This window comes from Telopea speciosissima, chromosome 2 (genome assembly GCF_018873765.1).
Source record: "Telopea speciosissima isolate NSW1024214 ecotype Mountain lineage chromosome 2, Tspe_v1, whole genome shotgun sequence".
Taxonomy (NCBI): domain Eukaryota; kingdom Viridiplantae; phylum Streptophyta; class Magnoliopsida; order Proteales; family Proteaceae; genus Telopea; species Telopea speciosissima.
In genome coordinates this window covers 82,440,547-82,461,503 of record NC_057917.1, presented here as the reverse complement: position 1 = coordinate 82,461,503, position 20,957 = coordinate 82,440,547, and the positions used below count along the sequence as shown (strand labels likewise).

Below are 20,957 nucleotides of genomic sequence, written 5' to 3'. Positions count from 1 at the left end.
TCATCGCTACATTCAAATAACTCATGGTTTTGAGAAACACCATATCTAAATTTTGAATTAAGACAAGATAATAAAGTCCTTAAAAGGAAATTAATAATAATAATCACCACACCTTACAAAACTAGTATCTATGAGAAAACCTAGAAGCATCACCATCATTTCCAGACAATAGAGACCAACGATAAACACTAGATCAAAACAGTTTCTAAGTCAAACCTCCATACGGAAAGGACATCCTAATCCATTCACTTCAACCAAACAGGTTTTAAGACTTTAAACCTTCCAGGAAGAGTTCTTGGAGCCCTATGCTGCTTACATTATCATGTAACATAGAGATCTTTTAAACACCTTATTCTCACTGAAAGATGATATTGGTTGTTGCACAAGCATGTTCAGGTTTGACTACATCTGTAGGCGAGAAATTTGGAAGGTGGGAAAGAAATGTTCGATAAAATTACTAAATAATTCTTCTGAACTGTTTAACTAACTTATTTGAATCCCTGAACCAATTACCAATTGAGTTGTATTCATCCAATCCCTTGCTTTTATTGAAATTCAGACAAAATGGGTTGAGAGAGAGTGAGAGACATGGCGACCCAAGATGAAGAGGTCGAGTGGACAAGGGGGAGGAGAGACCCTTACATGCACCCGGGAAGGAGGTAAGGTTCTGGTACGACAGAAGGGGGGGAACTAATGCAGATCCATCCAAGACTTTTGCTTTTATGAGTTCCAAGGCTTTATCTTTTTCATTTTCCCCCATTTCAAATTCTTAGTAATTTATCAATGAGCTATGAATAAAATTGTGGCATCAATCAAATCACACAGTGCCGTATCGGCCAATACATGACAGCTCAATTAAACCAGAAATACACTGCTCAGGAATGTATGTGTACTAAATTGCAAACCTAAAAAATATGTAATAAAGGAATTGTTTCAACACAAGCTTACAGAAGTAGCAGAGAAATCAAGGCATTGGCCAATACATGACAGTTCAATTAAACCAAAAATATACTGTTCTGCTGGGCTTGACTGATGTTTGAGTTATTCTCAAGCAGAGCAACAGAGATGGAAATCGTTACCTGATATGGCAAAGTCCAGAGCTAGAAATCTAAGGCCAGAAACAGAGAGACGAGGGAGCTTGATTAACTGAGTGGATTATTGCGTAGGGAGCTTGATTAACAGGGGCGATTCCGCCTTGAAACCAGAACGGGTTGGATATAAAAGAGAGAGAGAGAGAGAGAGAGAAAGAAAGAAAGAGAGATACCTCTGAAATGGAGACCGTTGAGCTGCAGAGAAGACCGCCGCCGCTAAGCTATTGAGGAGACCTCCGAGATGAAGGAAGCCTACGGACGTTGAGAATGGAGAAGGAAGTCGAAGATGAAACACACCTCAGTACTGAAGACTGCAAAGCTACTAAGAGACAGCCACCGCTGAGACCTTCGGAGAGAATGGATGGATTATTCGGACGTTCTTGCCCTAGGTTGAGAATAGAGAAAGGAGGTCGAAGGTGAAGTGGTCGGGAATGACTATGGGTTTGTTTGAGTTTCCACAAAACCCAGCGGTTTTTGCCAAAATTTGAATGTGGTTTGTTTCAACAGTTTTGCTCCCGCATTATTGTAAAATCATTAGGTAAAAGTGTAAATTTCACGGGCACCCCCTGCGTTTAGGCCTAATTATAGAAACACCTCAAAAACTTTCAATATATCACAGAACACCCATTATGATATGACTTTATTACTATTAAGTCTACTCCGTCAAGTAGTTATCATTTTAAATGACAAAACTACCCTTATCAGATTATGAACTTTCTACCACCAAAGAGATTATGAATTTACCATAACACCCTTATGTCTAAATCCCCAAATAAACCACCATTCAATCGTGTAGATGCTCTCGGAAGAAAGAATTGGGGATGGGAAACGTATGCGAGAGAGATTCACCCAACACAGCTAGGTTTCCGGTGTGTGAGGGGGTGGGGGTGAGCGAGAGAGAATCGGGGATGGGGGAGGTGAGTGAGAGAGACTGTCCTTTGCCTCTCCCGGGGCTCAATCTGCTTGACAACGTTAACTTGATGATCATGCTCTCGATCTTGGTTGCATCCAGGGTTATTTTTTTAAGGAATCCTCTTCACCTATGTGAAATTTTTACTACTATTTTAGAATGCTGAAAAAAAATCTCAGCATACTCTCTTTTTCCTCTTTGCTGACAGTTTTTGAAAAGCTATTGGTGATTTTCTTTGATGTTTTTTGAAGACCTCCATTTCCTACATATTAATGTGATTGGTATAGTTCAAACATCTCCCATCAAATATATGTTGCCTCTTGATAGGTATGGACGTCGGAATCATTTTTTTCAGAAATTGGAGTTGTAGCCCAATTTGAGTTGGAATCAATGGAGGCTGATTCCGATTTCCACTGGTTCTTTACAATGGAAACTGAATCGGTAAAAAATGCAAGATAATCTTATATTTTTTGGGCCATTTTCTTTTTCCTTTGATTACCAAAAACACAAACAAGTGAAGGAAATTAGCCAAAAACTCAAAAAAAAATTGAGATCTAATGAAATCTACACTTCTCTCTGATCCCTTTATCCTTCGATGCAACTGATTCCGGCCAATTTCTGGCTGATCCTAATTGGATTCGGATCGGACGGAGGCCAATCCTGCTTCCAAGTTTGAGTTCTTTAAATACTTGGTTCCCTCTGAGTTGTAGGTCTCCCTCGGAGGCTAATCCTGCTTCTCGGTATCTTTGAAATCTATCACCAATACCTCCATCAGACAAGTGATGGTCGCCTCCCCCTGAGTACCAGGTCGTCGCTGTAGCGTGATGGTCGCCTCTCTCTGAGTTGCAAGTCTCCAATGGCAAAGGAAGGGAAGAAGACGTTTTGAAAGGACTTTATGTATATATAAGTAATAGGGGTGAAAATGGACATTCAAGTTTTAAGTCAAACGGTGTTAAACGTCAGGGGGAAGGTTGATATATTGAAATTTTTGGGATGTTTTTATAATTAGGCCTAAATACAGGTGGTGTTTATGAAATTTATCCTCTATAAATAGGAAAATCGTGGTAACGTTCCTTGTTCTTTTTCCTTTTTCCTTTGTTTAAGTGGAAAAATGTTAAATAGGAACAGGAGATTTACAGTAAGTCTAATTTTTTTGATACCCTCTAGATTGTTAAAGATGCTGTAATAGAGTTGCTTCACATTCAGATGGGATTTTCTCATCCCCAGATGATCCTTCTCTTGTCCTACAGGTAGAGAAAGTTGTGCGTCTCTTTATTCCTATTTTTTCCATTTTGGTCTAAAATTAAAACTGATTTTTGGGGTAATTTTGAAAGTTTTTTTTTATTTTATTTTTACATGGCATGACCATTACCCAATTTTTCTCAACCAAAAAAAAAAAGAAGACTATTACCCAATTTTTGGAGATTGAATAAAAATCTTTTCAAAATGGAAAGCAGTGGATGTAAAACAAATTTAAAACCTATTTATCTTGTAATTTTCGTTCTTATCTAATAGATTTAAGAAATTTTCCCTTTTTGTTGGTCATGACTATTAACCAATTTTGGAGATTGTTGTCTGGTCATGTACAGGCTGCAATAGCACCCCATCCAACGATAGGGTGCGCAACAACATCCAACATGGGGATGAGGTTGAAGAGATGTATGGTTTAACAATGTTGTTGTGCCAAACAACATATTCATGAAGAGAATTGAGGTTGCAAAGATAAAACAATCTCTATCAGGCCTGAGGAAACCTTTGCATGTCCCCGTTATCTTTTGGTAGGCCTACTCCCATAGAAACTGTTTACCTGAGAGTTTCCCTTGGCCCATAGGTCTTGAGACAAAGTTAGAATTCTAGTTCAGGGTATAAGCGAATAGCTAAGGAAAAATAAGGAATTTAAAGCTAGATGACATTGCAGGGTTGAGAAGAGAGAAATTTAATAACTATATTTAAATAATACCCAAAAAGAATGATATTGAAACATAAGCATAATAATATAAAAATCCAAGGTGATTTCTATTGGGTGCCAACTACCAAGAGAGAGCTATTGCCTATGAGGTCCTATGTCGTGAGCCAGTGTCAGTTGGATTAGGGATACGTTTATTTAAGACAAGCTTAGTCTTGATAGTCGATGCAATAGCCAAACATGAAAGAAAATATAGAATGTGATCAACAACTCAAGAACCAATAGAATTGAATGACTGAAGAACATAATAAGATCTATTTCTTGATGAAACAATGGACTCGATCAAGTAGTGAATAAAGAAAGTGCAAACACAAATTATAATTCAAAGGCAGATTTAAGAATTATTAATATTCAAAAACACAAATAAAGACAGGAGCTATTAATAGATAGATTCCTTGACCAAAAAGAAAAATCTATGAAGTGGGGGAAAAAAAAAGAGACTGCTAAACCACCATGATTAAAAGATTTTTAAGCATAGAATTATGCAAATTTTGTAACCAGCATCTAACATTGATGGTACTAACAAAAAAAGGGCAAATTTCCCAGACACCCTTTTTAAGTATTCAATATGTCATGGACTTGCCAAACTTGGTCAAAATAGCAACCTTCCCCTGACGTTAAGCATATTAACAACCAAAATTGAAATGTCTATTTTACCCACTTAGTTATTTAAATAAAAAACTCTTAAAAAAATCACTTTTCTTCTCTCTCTCCTCTCTACACACCTCCTCTGCAACCTGCGTGCGAGAGGGACGAGAGCCTGCCGGAGTTCAAAATCCATCACTCGCTGCTGGAGAACCCATCGGAGAAGTTAAGGGTTCGTAAGAAATCTTCTCCTTGTCACTGGGAAGACAGTGATTCTTTCATATTTGGTTTACATACGCTAGATCCTGAAGTTCATGATTCAGGTTTTTAACAGACAAGAAAATTTATAAAACTCAAAATGTATCACACTTGATTCCTGATCCCCGATTTAAATGACCCTGTGGCTCCCCTGTTTTTGCTTTGTTTCAGCTATCTTGTAAGACAACCACACCTTGATCTGTCCACCAGATTTGGGAGATCTTTTAGTACTATTAAGACCCTTCCAAAAGGAAAACTCGACCAGGGTTTTGGAGGTTTCTGACTTGTGGATTTACTAAAACGGAGAATCTCCTATTTTCTGCGATTGTCTAACCTAGATCTGAAAGTTTTCAAATCCAACCATTGAGTTCGAGATAATATTCTGGGTATTACTTAAGCTCCCTAAGATTGATACTCGATTGCGATTTCCCTCTAATCTGACCTACGGATTGAGATTAATTTAATTTCTTTTATTTCCTGAGTTTTCTCAATCCCATCCTCCCTCTCATGGCGGTGGCACTCAAATGCAAATTCTCAAGGTTATTAGAACCAAAGGTTTGAGTGGATTGTACAGTGGTCTCAAACCCTCTCTGTTTGGCACCGCTGCGTCTCAGGGCATCTATTACTATTTCTATCAAATCTTCAAGAACAAGACCGAAGCCCTTGCGGTTGCCCGGAAAAAGAAAGGACTTGGTGATGGTACTATTGGCATGTTCTCTTGGCTTCTCGTGGCAGCCATCTCTGGATCATTGTATGTCTTGTTTACGAATCCTATATGGGTTCTTGTTACTCATATACAATCCCGTACCCAAGCAGAGATGGAAATTTCTTAAGAATCCTTAACCTCTTCGATGGGTTCTCCGGCATCGAGTGATTGAAAGAGGAGAGGAGGGTTGGGTCGCCGCCGTTTGCCGTCTCCGAAAGTTACAGCAGAGAGAGAAAGTTAGAGTTGGAGGGAAGAAGAAGAAGAAGCCCCACCGTCAGATTGAAGAAGATGAAGAGAATGATTTGTATTGGGGTTTTATTCTTAAGGGTATTATGGGAAGTTCACCTGTGGTAATGGTAATTTTGCCATTATAAAAGAGTTATCAACAACTTAACTGTAGAGACCTAACGGAGTGAATTAAATTGAAATAAAATCATAAAATAAGGGGTGTCAGTGATAATTTTTTAAAGTTTGACGAGTCCATGGCATATTGAATACTTAGAGGGGGTGTCCGTGACATTAGCCCAAAAAAAAACGTATTGATGAACGATTGTAATAGGGATGATGGCTTACTTGACTTCTTAAATTTACTAGCTAGGACTTGGTCATAACAGAATGTCCATCTACTTGCCACTAAAACAACTTAATTAGAACATTTACCCAGTTTGTTTTCTGTCTACCAATTCTTTCTTTCTTGGCCAAATTTAATCTCATGAAAAAGGAAGAAGAAACCAATCTCTCTGTCTCTGTCTGTAGCACCTGAATCTCAAATAGGAAAGATATTTTTTAATTACAATATTTAAAATACAATATTCAAGATAAATATTATTAAAATACATTATTCATGTTCGATCACAGATAGGTGATGGTTTGGTGAGTTTGAGAGAAAAAGATAATGAGAGAAGAAGACACACAATCATAACGTGGTTCGAACTTCCACATGTGAAGCCATTAATAACCTTCACACATGAGCCTATTCCACGGTTCAAGCTCCCCCATTCAACTTACTTTGCTAGGGGAGGATTTGATTCCTTTAAAGAGAAAAGAATACATCTTGGAATGGTAAGTACAAGCGTCACACAATATGGGTTGATTTCCTTCTATATTATTATGAGGATCTCTTTTCATATTAGTATGAAGAAGGGCTGGAGATTTTATCATCCTAGTTGTGCACAGTGTGCACACACGGTTTTGGCTAACACTCCCCCTCCAAGTTGGGACGAAGATATCTTCAGAGGTCAACTTGAACAACAGATTTTGAAAAATTCCCTTTGATAGGGCCTTGGTGAAGACATCCGTGAGCTGGTCTTCACTGCGTATAAATGGAGTCTCGACAATCTTGGCTTGAACTTTCTCGCGAATAAAATGGCAGTCAACTTCTATATGCTTCGTCCGTTCATGAAAAATAGGGTTTGAGGCTATGTGAATCGTAGCTTGATTATCACAAAACAGTTTTGATGGAGTATTACTCTCAAAGCCGAGTTCTTGCAAGAGAAGACAAAGCCAAACGAGCTCACTAGTGGCTGAAGCCATGGCTCTGTATTCGGCTTCAGCTCTAGACCGAGCAACAACCTTTTGTTTTTTACTCTTCCAAGTAACCAGATTTCCTCCAACGAATGTGCAAAAACCATTAGTTGATTTTCGATTTTGCGGACTTCATGCCCAATCAGCATCACTGTACCCTACAAGCTCAGTGTGACCATTCTTTCGCATTAGCACACCTCGTCCAGGACAAGACTTAAGGTAGCAGAGGATCCGACCAACAAGTTCCATATGCCCATTGTTTGGAGAATGCATGAACTGACTCACATAACTAACTGCATAGGTTATGTCAGGTCTGGTAATCGTCAAATAAATCAGGCGACCAACTAGTCTCTGAAAACGACCAATGTCTTGAAGAGGGCTGTCATCCTTAACAAGCTTACTGTTATAGTCCATGGGAGTGTCGGCCAACTTAGTTCCCTGTTTTCCAGTTTCTTTTAACAAGTCTAATACATATTTTCTTTGAGAAATAAATACACCCTTACTGGAACTGGCCACCTCAATCCCTAGAAAATATCGAAGATGCCCCAAATCTTTGATGGCGAGCCTTTCATTCAATCGTTGCTTCAGTGCTTCAATTTCAAGAACGTTACTCCCTGTAATGACCAGATCATCTACATAAACCAAAACGACCACAGTTCCTTTGATCCCTCTTTTAACAAATAACGAGGAATCAGAATCGGCCCTTCTAAAGCCAAGAGACACAAGAGCAGTGCTTAGTTTCCCGTACCAGGCACGGGGAGATTGTTTGAGCCCATAAATAGCTTTATTGAGTTTGCACACCCAACTGGTCGGACTCTCTTGAGGGTGTCCAGGGGGGACATCCATGTAAACTTCCTCCTCCAGATCACCACGAAGGAAGGCGTTCTTGACATCCATCTGAAACAAGAGCCACCCATTGTTAACAACAACAGACATTAACACACGAACCGTGTTCATTTTCACAACAGGAGCAAACGTCTCCTTGTAATCCATCCCATAGGTTTGGGTGTAACCTTTTGCAACTAATCGTGCTTTGTAGCGCTCAATGGTTCCATCATTTTTGTATTTGATCTTATAGATCCGTCGACACCTTACAGGTCTTTTCCCTTCTGGCAAGGGAACAATATCCCAAGTGTTATTTTTCTTAAGGGCATCAAGCTCTTCTTTCATAGCTGCCACCCAAGTGGGATCACTCCTAGCCTCGAGAAAGGTGCTAGGCTCTTTGTGAGCATCAATAGCAGAGAGAAAACTAACAAATTCAGACCCAAGTTGATCATAGCACAATTGGGCTTGAATAGGAAACTTGGTGCTGTAGGTAGCAAAGTCTTTAAGCCTTATAGATGGTTGAGTGACCCGTGTAGACCTTTGCAAAGGTATAAGATCAAGAGTAGTTTCACCATTGGTAGGACCAGGACCACCATTGGGCAATTCGGTTGTGACCACATCTTCTTGAACAATGTCTTGAGTAGGGTCGGTAATGCCCAAATCTTGAAAAGTTGGGTCAGTAACACCCTCACCCTCATCAATTAAAGGAGCAGGGGCAAATTCAATGTCGAAAGCACTATAATCAAAATCATTCTCTGTCATCTTCCCATTTGTAATCTCCCCCTGAATTTGGTTCCTGGTAGGAAAAAACAATCGATTCTCATTAAAAAAGACATCACGAGAGATAAAAAGTTTCTTGGAGGAGGGGTCATAACACCTATAACCCTTTTTAACAGTTGAATACCCTAAAAAAATGCACTTGTGAGCATGATGGTCAAGTTTTCCTCCAGGTGTATGCACAAAACACACACTCCCAAAAACCCGAAGGTGAGAAATATTAACAGGGCGACCCAATAACACTTCCATAGGTGACTTATTTTTTAAAACTTTGCTTGGCAGTCGATTAATCAAATAATAGCTGGTTAAGACAGCATCAGACCAGTACCCCTTAGGAAGGTTCCCATGGAACAGAAGAGATCAAGTCACCTCGAGCAGGTGCCGATTCTTGCGTTCAGCAACCCCGTTTTGCTGGGGGGTTCCAACACAAGTATTTTGATGGATAATGCCTTGGTCCTTAAGAAAGGCTCCAAAACGGCGATTATTATATTCTGTCCCGCTATCAGTATGCAATATCATAATCTGAGTATTGTACTGAGTCTTAATCATCTGACAAAACTCACGAAAAATAGTGAACACTTCATCTTTAGAAGACAATAAATATAGCCAAGTAACACGTGACATATCATCAATAAACATCACAAAATAACGAAATCCATCACGAGAATTAACTGGGGCTGTTCCCCACACATCCGAATGAACAATTTCAAATAAAACTGTAGAAGTATGAGTACTAGAAGTAAAAGGTAATCTGTGCTGCTTTGAGTAGCGACAAGTATCACAATGACTAGAATCAATAATAAACTCAGAGTTAAGAGATTTAAGAACCCTATCAGAGGGATGTCCCATGCACCAATGCCATAACTGCGATAAAGAATGGTTCCTTTGTTGAGTAACCAAAGCCTGTTTTCCAACCTCTAAGATGTAAAGACCATGCTGGAATTTTCCTTCACCAATCGTCTTCCCTGAAGACCTGTCCTGAAACGTTACCTTAGTAGGAGAAAACACAGCATCACAATTTAGTTCTTTGGTGAGTTTTCCAACAGACAATAAATTTGAAGATAAATGAGGCACAAATAAGACTTCAGACATAGTAGATAAAAAACTAGCAAGCCCTTTCCCTTGACCTGGAACTTGAGCTCCATTGGCCACGGTTATAGGAGGATAACCATTCTTGGTGACATCACATAAATTAGTCAAACAATTAGGTGTGCAACACATATGCTCTGTAGCACCAGAGTCGGTAATAAATTGATTGTTTGACAAAGAAGAGAGAACAGATAGTGCCTTACCATTGTGAGCAACATTACTAGTCTCAGTCTTGACAGGAGAGGAGTTGCATGCTGACAAAAGCTGCTGCAATTGCTGGCTCAACTTTCCAAGAGAAGCTTGGAAATCGATTGGGTTGGTATCCTTAGTTTCAACTGTGGCAGATTTAGCTTCATTTCCTTTGTTCTTAGCAGTTCGAAGATGCGGATACAAAGCCCAACACCGGTCTTTTGTATGACCATCCTTGTCACAATTATCACAATGGAATTTGGTATTGCAAGGTTTCCCCTTCCCTTTGCCTGAGGAGGATTGATTTCCATTTCCAGATTGTTGGTTCTGGTTAGCAACATGAACCGAATTTTCTGCAATTTCTTCTCTGGAATTGGAGTTAGATCTCATAGCACGCTTGTGGGTTTCTTCCCGCTGAATGATGGCACAAATATTGGCAAACGAAGGAAGGGTAGTACTCATTAGGATCTGTCTTTTAATATCCTCATACTCTGGTCTAATACTGGCAAGCAATTGAAAGACCCGATCTTGTTCCTCACGTTGCTTATACACTTCCACAGTTTCAGCAATAGGACGATATTGATGAAGCTCGTCCCATCGCCGTTTAAGATTACCGAGATGGTCGGTAAAATTCTGATCGGGTCCTTGAACAGTGAGAGAAATCTCCTGTTGTAACTAAAAAACACGGGATAAATTATCCTCGTGGCCATACATGGCTTTAAAGGATTCCCAAAGGTTCTGGGCTGAATCGGAATAAGCAAAAATTTCATAGATAGCTGATTCCATAGAGTTAAAAATCCAAGACATGACCAAGTTATCATGAGCAACCCAATCGGTGTATTTGGCATCTGTGGGTTCCGGCGCTTTAGACTTTCCGGTTATATGTCCCACTTTGGATCTCCCTCTAAGGGCGACCATAACAGCCCGCAACCACGGCAAGTAGTTGCGGCCATTGAACATAGTAGAGGTTAGGCGATTGCTAACCTCAACTCCATTATTAACTTTATTTCCATCAGTTCCAGTCATGCTGAACAATGAAAACAACATAGCAGAAACCGAGAACTTATCTGAGAAAGAAGTGCAGACAAATCACCCACGTCCACGCTCTGATACCATGTTCGATCGCAGATAGGTGATGGTTTGGTGAGTTTGAGAGAAAAAGAGAATGAGAGAAGAAGACACACAATCATAACGTGGTTCGAACTTCCACATGTGAAGCCATTAATGACCTTCACACATGAGCCTATTCCACGGTTCAAGCTCCCCCATTCAACTTACTTTGCTAGGGGAGGATTTGATTCCTTTAAAGAGAAAAGAATACATCTTGGAATGGTAAGTACAAGCGTCACACAATATGGGTTGATTTCCTTTCATATTATTCTGAGGATCTCTTTCCATATAACTATGAAGAAGGGCTGGAGATTTTATCCTCCCAGCTGTGCACAGTGTGCACACACGGTTTTGGCTAACAATTCAAGATAAATTTTATTCAAATTGGTCACATTTCCATAACAGAAACAGATTTTATCAAGCACTAATGGTGTTCATTTGTCTTCTGGAAACATTTCCAGAACAGGTTTACCAAGCAGGTAAAAAACAGTTTCTCAGTAAAGAAAATGAAAAAAAATGTGCTGGGAAACAAAAAAATGTTTTGGTGTTTCTCAGCACAGTTCTAGAACAGAAACACCAGGTAAGGTTATCAAGCGGTGCCAAAGAAATCAAGATTCTAAAAGGATTGACTAGCTAGGACTTGGTCAAGATCCCTTACGAAACTCCTACTCAAAGTGTCTTTGGTACACATTCTCAAAATCTATTTCTAGCACATAAATTGTTCTAACTTATAAGCCTTAGAATGGTCTTTTGGGGCTTATATGATAACACTTATGTTTGTGGGCCAAGATTCTCTTCCAAAAATAACTTTTTGTTTTCTTGATAGAAAAACGTGTTTGATAACACATAGTGAAGTCTATTTCTCAGTAAGAAAAAAGGTAGAATTATGTTTGTAAGGCCTAGTAAAACCTATTTTTTAAACTTTAATAAATTTTAAAAAATGTCATTGAATACTCAAAAACTTGATGAAGGTGGTTGTGTTGGCGAAGATTAGACTTGTGGAGATAGATCGAACACCCCCATCCCCTTATTTTGCCTTTTTGTTTATGAAATAGAAAAGTTCCAAATTGAAGCTTCTTTTTTGACTCTAAATCTCAACTATGTTTTTGTCTCCATTCACAAGAATAAAAATATGAACGGATGGTAACAAACATATATTAGAGATATCTACTCTTTTTTTTTTCCTTTTCCAAGAATAAATAAAATCATCCAAGAAATAGAAAAACAAAAGTGGTGTCATGCATACCATAATTAAGGGTGTGAATGAATAGCCGAAATCCGTTTCCGTATCCGTGTCTATATCTGTTTAGCACTATCCGAATCCGTCCGAAAGCTAAACGAATGCGGATACAGATAGGCTATAGCTATCCGAAAAGCTATATTTACATGTAAACGGATAGAATATTCGATCCGTATCCGTGTCCGTATCCGTTTAGCACTATCCGAATCCGTTCGATAACTAATCGGATGCGGATATAGCACTATCTGAGCCGAATCCGATCTGTTTACAACCCTAACCGTAATTGCCCATAAATGAATATACAAATATAAAAGGGGACAAATGCAAAAACAACAACTAAATTACTTGGGGTGCAAGAAGGCTCAGTGGGCATATACGCAGCAAGCATATACCATGTAAGAAGTTAGATATTTCGACGAATGTATGACTTGCGAAAGGTTTAAATATCTAAAATCCAACGGCCAGAAACCATTCTTAATATCCAAAGGTTAGGATACATTGAACGCAACAATATTAGGGTTTCCCAACCCCTTTAAGCTTACGGCGTAGCCAAGGCAATTGAGAGATCTTTTCGCTCTCATTCTTGGCTCTGCTCGTCCGAGGTAAGATTCGAGCACTTTTACATCCGATTCTTGATCGATTCGTCGTGGATTTTATTTGCTCTATCCAGTACATGGAGACGTTCATGTTCTTGTAGTTAGGATTTGTCGATCTGCTGTATTAGTTTGAACTTCATTTCATTGATTTTGTCTGTTTTAAGTTTATATTGACGTGGTAGAATTCATTTTAAGGAATAAGTTTTTGTTTCTTTGTTTTAAAGTGTTTGATTTTGTAAGATGTTTTTGATTTGGTTGTTCTATCTTGTTTCTGATTGGAGACACTGATACCTTGTAGCTGTTTTAATGGATGTCAGATTAGCAACTATGATGAGAATTGTATATTTTTGTTTCGTATTATCCTATGTGACTATTGCTTTCAGCTTTTTATGCGCCTAATCTGTGGTGGTTCTTTGTTTTATGAGCGTTATTTATGTTTTTTTAGAGCATGTTTACCGTTTGTTAAAGAATACAGATCTTTGCTTCACAGCCTTTGGTTCGTCTAGTTTCGGTGCTTTACTCCGTGGAGATTTTGAATCGATTATGCTTGTTACTAAATCCTCTGGGTTTTGTCCTTTTGTTGATATGGTCGTTCCATGTGTATGTTTTATGAAAGACCGTCGCTCTAGAGTTTGCTGGTTAGATCCGAACTGAGTTTGTTTGTGTTAGCATCAAGAAGTATCTGTATGATTGTTTCTTTTTTCTTGTCTATGGTATTTCAGTCTTGAAGAGTTTTTTTTATATAAAATCTAGTGATGTCTTCTTTGTTTTTTCTTTAATTGTCCTTTTAAAAAAAAAAAAACTGTTTTACTCAGTTTTCTTGGGTCATGCACCTTCACCGTGGGTTGGGGAAAACACAGTCCTATTATTTTTTCTATGTATATTGTATGATTACTTAAGGTTATTTTCCATGGCAATTTTTTCCCATCAATTGTAGCTTCTTATGATTTTTGTTGGGGTTAGGTCACCATCTATAGAAAGCCAACATAGGTGTCTGGATGTTACAATACTTAAATTGATATTTTATTAATTGTAAAAGGTCTGCTAAAAATCCCCCTCATTCTTTAAATACATCCTTATTTGTCATAAAAATCCATGTGTACTCACTCTTAAGGGTAAAAATCTAGTTTTTGAATCCCAAATCCTTTGCTTGTTAGAATTTTACTCTGTTATCCCAGGTTATGCCCAGTGCGGGAGGATTCAGGCATCTATTTATATTCTCACTTGCATGTATTTTCAATCTATTTGTTCTTAAGAGGTTTTTTTTTCATTAGTTGTATTCATATTCCTTTGAATATGCTGCCACCATTGTTGCAAACGGTTGAGGAAATTTTGGCCTTGCTGGCTGTGTTCTTGTTCCCAAAAACAGTATGTTGTTCTTTCATTTAATGTGGTGGTCCTTCCTGTTTAGTTACAATGCCAACTGTTTCCTTGTGCTTCATGTTTGGATTGTGGTGGCCTCTCTGATTGATTGTTCTCCAGTGTGCTTGCATGTATTGGTGTTCACTGTGTTTCTTACGTTGTGTGGTTGTTAGTTTGGTCATGACATCTGGTTGTTAATGACTCCGGGGCTCTGGCTGATTATTCGATCTTTAAAACTGTTGCAGAACCTACTACTTCTATATCTTCGTTTTTGGGGGTTACTAACTAAGAGCAGTCAAAATGGTAAGACTACTGCGCTTAAATAATGTTGTGTACTAGCCACCCTGATTATTCTCTTTCACCTGCTGATTGTGAAATTAACTTAATTTATGCAGGTGAAGTTTACAGCAGAAGGGCTTCGCAGGATTATGGACCTAAAACATAATATTCGTAATATGTCTGTGATTGCACATGTGGATCATGGTATCAAACAGTCTTTGCCTTTATTTTCATTATTGGTTATAAAACTATATTAACTATGTTATCGTATATTTTTCAAGGCTCTTCCTGCCCCATTTCCCCTAGGGTTTGTATGCCGTTCAACTAGGGCAGAAAGCATTCCATTCTGAAAACCTATTGACTTAAAAAGGTTCAGAATTTTTGGGTTTGCTAATACCTGGTTGGATGATGTGGACCAACAATCTAGGTAGACAGAATGTTTTTGGGAAGAAATTTGTTTGTCTGTACTTCGGATGAAGTCTCTCTGTTCAATGATTCAGTGTCCTTCTGGGATATCCTCCCAGGGCTCAACTGGAAAAGATATTCACATATTCCTGAAATGGCAACTGACTTCTCTGTTTATAATGTCATCTGTTGTGTTCTGTTAAATACAGTGAACAGTTCTTAATAAAAAATTTTGTGTAGTTTTTGATTATTTATCTCCCTTTGTCTTTTATTTATTTATTTTTAAACGTTATGGATGTGTTCATGGCCTGAAATTTTTTATTGAACTTGGCAGGGAAGTCTACGCTTACGGATTCTCTTGTAGCAGCCGCTGGAATTATTGCACAAGAAGTTGCAGGAGATGTTCGGATGACTGATACCCGCGCAGATGAGGCAGAGCGTGGTATCACTATTAAGTCGACTGGTATTTCTCTGTACTATGAAATGTCAGATGAATCTCTGAAGAGCTACAAGGGAGAACGTTCTGGGAATGAGTATCTGATCAATCTGATTGATTCCCCTGGACACGTTGACTTCTCATCTGAGGTTACAGCTGCTCTTCGTATTACTGATGGTGCACTCGTGGTGGTGGATTGTGTTGAGGGAGTTTGTGTACAAACTGAGACTGTGCTGAGACAGGCCCTTGGTGAGAGGATTAGGCCCGTCTTGACTGTAAATAAGATGGACAGGTGCTTCCTTGAGCTTCAGGTTGATGGAGAAGAGGCTTATCAGACCTTTCAAAGGGTCATTGAGAATGCTAATGTGATTATGGCCACATATGAGGATCCACTTCTTGGGGATGTCCAGGTTTACCCTGAGAAAGGTACAGTTGCCTTTTCTGCTGGTCTGCACGGTTGGGCCTTCACCTTGACCAACTTTGCCAAGATGTATGCATCCAAGTTTGGTGTAGATGAGTCCAAGATGATGGAGAGGCTCTGGGGTGAGAACTACTTCGATCCTGCTACCAAGAAATGGACCAGCAAGAGCACTGGGTCACCCACATGCAAGAGGGGTTTCGTTCAATTCTGTTATGAACCTATCAAGCAGATAATCAATACTTGCATGAATGATCAGAAAGACAAGTTGTGGCCAATGTTGCAGAAGCTTGGTGTGACGATGAAGTCTGATGAGAAAGACCTGGTTGGGAAAGCTTTGATGAAGCGTGTTATGCAGACCTGGCTCCCAGCTAGCAGTGCACTACTTGAAATGATGATCTTTCACCTTCCTTCACCTTCCAAGGCTCAGAGATATCGTGTCGAGAACTTGTATGAAGGTCCCATGGATGATATTTATGCGAATGCTATCAGAAACTGTGATCCTGAGGGGCCTCTTATGCTTTATGTGTCCAAAATGATTCCGGCCTCTGACAAGGGTAGGTTCTTTGCTTTTGGTCGTGTCTTTGCTGGAAAGGTCTCCACTGGTTTGAAGGTTAGAATTATGGGACCAAACTATGTCCCTGGACAGAAGAAGGACTTGTATGTCAAGAGTGTGCAGAGAACTGTTATTTGGATGGGAAAGAGGCAAGAATCGGTTGAGGATGTGCCGTGTGGTAACACTGTGGCATTGGTTGGTCTTGACCAGTTCATTACCAAGAATGCAACGCTGACAAATGAGAAGGAAGTTGATGCTCATCCAATTCGTGCTATGAAGTTCTCCGTCTCACCCGTTGTGCGTGTGGCTGTACAATGTAAGGTTGCCTCAGATCTTCCAAAACTTGTTGAAGGTCTAAAACGTTTGGCCAAGTCGGATCCTATGGTGGTGTGTACAATAGAGGAGTCTGGTGAGCACATCATAGCCGGTGCTGGTGAGCTTCACCTTGAGATCTGTTTGAAGGATTTGCAAGAAGACTTTATGGGTGGTGCTGAGATTATTCAGTCTGATCCTGTTGTTTCTTTTCGTGAGACTGTCATCGAGAAGTCATCCCGGACGGTGATGAGCAAGTCACCCAACAAGCACAACCGGCTGTACATGGAGGCCAGACCCCTGGAGGAAGGGCTTGCAGAGGCTATTGATGAGGGGCGTATTGGTCCAAGGGATGATCCTAAGGTTCGTTCAAAGATTTTGGCTGAGGAGTTTGGGTGGGACAAGGATCTTGCGAAGAAGATCTGGTGTTTCGGGCCCGAGACAACTGGACCAAACATGGTCGTTGATATGTGTAAGGGAGTACAGTATCTGAATGAAATCAAGGATTCGGTTGTTGCTGGTTTCCAGTGGGCTTCAAAGGAGGGAGCATTGGCTGAAGAGAACATGAGAGGTATCTGCTTTGAGGTTTGTGATGTGGTGTTGCATGCTGATGCTATCCACAGAGGAGGTGGTCAGATCATTCCTACTGCTAGGAGGGTCATCTATGCTTCACAAATCACTGCCAAACCTAGGCTTCTGGAACCAGTCTACTTGGTCGAGATCCAGGCACCGGAGCAGGCACTTGGTGGTATCTATGGTGTTCTGAATCAGAAGCGTGGTCATGTCTTCGAGGAATTGCAGAGACCAGGTACCCCTCTTTACAACATCAAGGCTTACCTCCCTGTCGTTGAGTCATTCGGGTTCTCAAGTACGCTCAGGGCTGCAACCTCGGGGCAGGCCTTCCCCCAGTGTGTGTTTGATCACTGGGATGCCATGTCTTCTGATCCATTGGAGTCTGGGAGCCAAGCTGCACAGCTGGTTGCTGATATTAGGAAGAGGAAAGGTTTGAAGGAGCAGATGACTCCACTCTCTGAGTTCGAGGACAAGCTATAAGTTTGTCAAACCATTGTCTTATTGTAAGTTGAGCCATCAATGGAGAGATGACTCCGAGCAGCAAAATATAGACTTTTTTGGGACAAATATATTTATGTTTTTTTTTTTCCGTCGAGTTTTCTGGGCAAATGTGGTAATCTCATTTTTCTTGTAGGTTCTGTGGTTGTAAAACAGTTGTGATTTTGTTACTGTATTACGTATTTGGTTTACATTTGGAACTACTAATTCCAGCACTTGATGATTGCATGTCTTTGCCAAAAAATATATATATATGATTGCATGTTTCCCTTGATAGATAAAAGGTTGAAATACCGTCAATACTTCAACTGTTGGATAGTCCTCTAACCAATGGCTGAAGTGTTGTATGCAACCTTTCTTTTGTAGTTTTTGTTTTCAGGAAGTGAAATATGATGTAAAATACTGAAATATCACTAGAAATTTTGCTGGCTTAGTTAAGCTGGAACAAGAGCCATCTCGAACAGTTGACGTTCAGAGATAGATGGACTCACTAATGGGTGAAAGGATTGAGGAGACATGGGTAGCCCATCTGCACTAAACCACAAAGCAGAGAGAGATATTTCGGTTGGTTCTTCCCAGCTTTGAGAGGAAAGTGTGAATGGCTTTTCTACATCGCATCGTGAACACTGCTGTGATGCTGTCATAAGCTCTGGCGACTTCAATGGCAGTGTTTACGGTCCCCAGCCAAACTCTGGATTTTCTTTGTGTTGCCTTCTCTCCTCTCTCCTCTGAATTGCAAGGCTTGGGATTCTGTGGAAAATTATCGCCCTCAGTACAACTGGGAGTGCTGTGCGCATCTTGTGGCGCAGCACCGCCCATGTGTGCACAGTGGGGATAAAGGTCCGGATTCGGAGCTGCAGCTGGAATTCGAGTTGTCACCAATGGCTGGAGCATGTTTAGCTTGGCTGAAGTCAAACCACTCGATTATTTGTGTCGAGGGGGAGAGATCTTCATGGTTGACAAGAAGCAAGAATTGGTGTGTTCGAGTTCGTCAAATCGATAACTTGAGGCTTTATCTCGTATTGAAGGAAACTGGTTTGTCCATTAACTCTGAAAGAGAGCATATAGATATCTCTTGATTCTCTGTTGTCCTGTTTTTCATTCAAATTCATACAATCGAAGACTTAGATTATAAATTTTAGATGTAAAGCCATCTTCAAAAACCTCATTTTTGAGCTTAGGAGGAGGTAGAGATCCAGAGCTCACTGATCGTGAAGCAGTTTGGGATTTTGTTAATGAAGCTTTTAAGTGAGGCGTAATCTCCGAGAATATGGTGACTGCAGCTATGATCCAAGATCTGGTTTTAATTTGTTGGACGGGCTTCTATTTTGTTTTGGCTGCTGTAAACTATGGCGTTGTAGGGGAGTTCACAAGAATTGAAAGTTTGGGGCTTGCTTCGGAAAGTTTCAAGCTCGAGAAGAAAGAAAAAAAAATAAAATTGCTTTGCATTGAGCTTGCACCGTTGGATGAAGCTTCTTTCACGTGTTGAGCTCTCAGACGAGGATTTTAATCCTTAGAGGCTGCGGAGAACTGGATTGCCAACATAGAGTCGCTCGGATTCAACAAGGAAGTACTTTTTAGGGTTGGACTTGCGACATCTTTAATCTGCTCCTGAAAATATCTTATGCAATTAAAACTTTTCAGCATGTTAATCTTGTTTTAAAAAAAACCTAATTAAGAAGTGTCGTTTCACATAAGTAAAAAAGACATAAAAAATTAAGAAGAAATTAGGAAAGTAAATGCAAAAGAAAATCAAATTAATTGATAGACCATAGGTGGGAGAAATAAATTTGATCATCCAACTGAATGAAAAACATAAAGAGAAATTGCTGAATCAATGAATGTTCAAATAAAATTAAAGAGTAACAGATGGAAGAAACAAAATTAATTAGTTTAGGTTGGGAGTAAGACAAATTGGGGAGGGGCGAAGTCTTGGGAAGAGATGTCCTCTAAAAGAAGCTTCTTGCAATGGCAATGAAATCAATGGTTCCATTCGTCCATCTTTCAGATTGAATTCACCCAAATCGAATTCATCTAGATTGCATTTCCAACTATCACGGCTCGGGTTAAAACCACCACCACCGAAATGATGATGAGCGAAATAGATGCAATTCCCTCTACAACATCCAGGAGGGAAATCATAGGATGAAAGGGAAAACGAGGAATTCACTCCCAAAAACAACATTCTGTCACCTAAGTTGTTTATCTGCTCCCAAGTTGTAGTTGTTGTTGTTGTTGTTGTTGATGAAGTAGTCTTGTTGTTATGACACAACTTATAGACCCTGAAGCCAATTGTTTTAACATTATCGATATCAATTTTGGCCAGACCAGGTATTGGCAATGGAATTAATATATAATTGTTCCCTCTCAACCATTAACAAGTCACCACACGACTCCACCAGATAAAGCTGTGGTCGTCGTCCCAATTTAGAATGATATCCCTTTCGCTTGGGTGATTTTAGGGTATCTACAAGCTTTGGATGAAGAAGAGTAGTATGACCACCACCACTCGTGTCCATGTGAAAGATTAAGATATCATGGACATTCAGCTTCTCATTGTTGTTCCACCGACTTCTTAAGGCATAGAGATGGTCCCTGTAGAATAATATATGCATGAAAGAATCTGAGGCGAAAGGAGTCCAAGCCTTATCTCCAGGTCTAGAGAAGGCTATTATTCTACCGGGAGAAATATCAATTATGGCTATGGCCATAACGTTGGAGGATTGGGATTGAAATTGAGAAGCAGAAGAAGAAGAAGAAGGACTTGACGATAGCACAACCTTTTTCACACCTGAGCGATTTAAGGAGTTGAGTATATTATTGGAATAATAAACTCTCATAGGATATTGTTGGTCCTCCTCCTCCTCTTCCTCATCCACATCCACATCATCAAGAAGAAGTGTGGAGGTGGGTGGAAGAGGGAGTTGGGCCCTGGTGAAAGGGTTGATTAGATACATTTTGAAGGTTACTACCCTTCTCATCTACTATAACCAGCCAACCATGAGAGGATTCAAGACAGTGCATGCTCATAAACTCCTTACTTTGAAGTAGACCCGGCAGGGGATGATAAATCTTATTATTCTCGGCTATGCTCAATAATCCAAAACTACTACTACTACTACTACTCTTTACCCTCCTCCTGATCACAACAAGGTAGCAACAAGAAAGGGAAATACTGCCGCTGCCCTTGAGATAATGGGTGGTGGTTGAGGTGAGTTTTTGCAAGTACAGAGTTCCGCCATGAGACACACA

General features: G+C 39.8%; 1 protein-coding gene across 2 annotated transcripts; it reads left to right on the top strand.

Moving 5' to 3' along the window:
* The first annotated feature begins 12,815 nt into the window (after positions 1-12,815).
* LOC122651629 (elongation factor 2) lies at positions 12,816-17,896 on the top strand. Of its 2 annotated transcripts, XM_043845098.1 has the most exons (4): positions 12,816-12,872; positions 14,474-14,531; positions 14,624-14,711; positions 15,247-17,896. In XM_043845098.1, exons 2-4 carry the CDS (start codon positions 14,529-14,531, stop codon positions 17,685-17,687), a joined length of 2,532 nt encoding a protein of 843 aa, XP_043701033.1. In that variant the 5' UTR covers positions 12,816-12,872; positions 14,474-14,528; the 3' UTR covers positions 17,688-17,896. The 2 variants fall into 2 exon arrangements, with proteins under 2 accessions (XP_043701033.1, XP_043701032.1); XM_043845097.1 differs by lacking the exons at positions 12,816-12,872; positions 14,474-14,531 and having other exon boundaries at positions 14,618-14,711.
* The last annotated feature ends 3,061 nt before the right edge of the window (positions 17,897-20,957 follow it).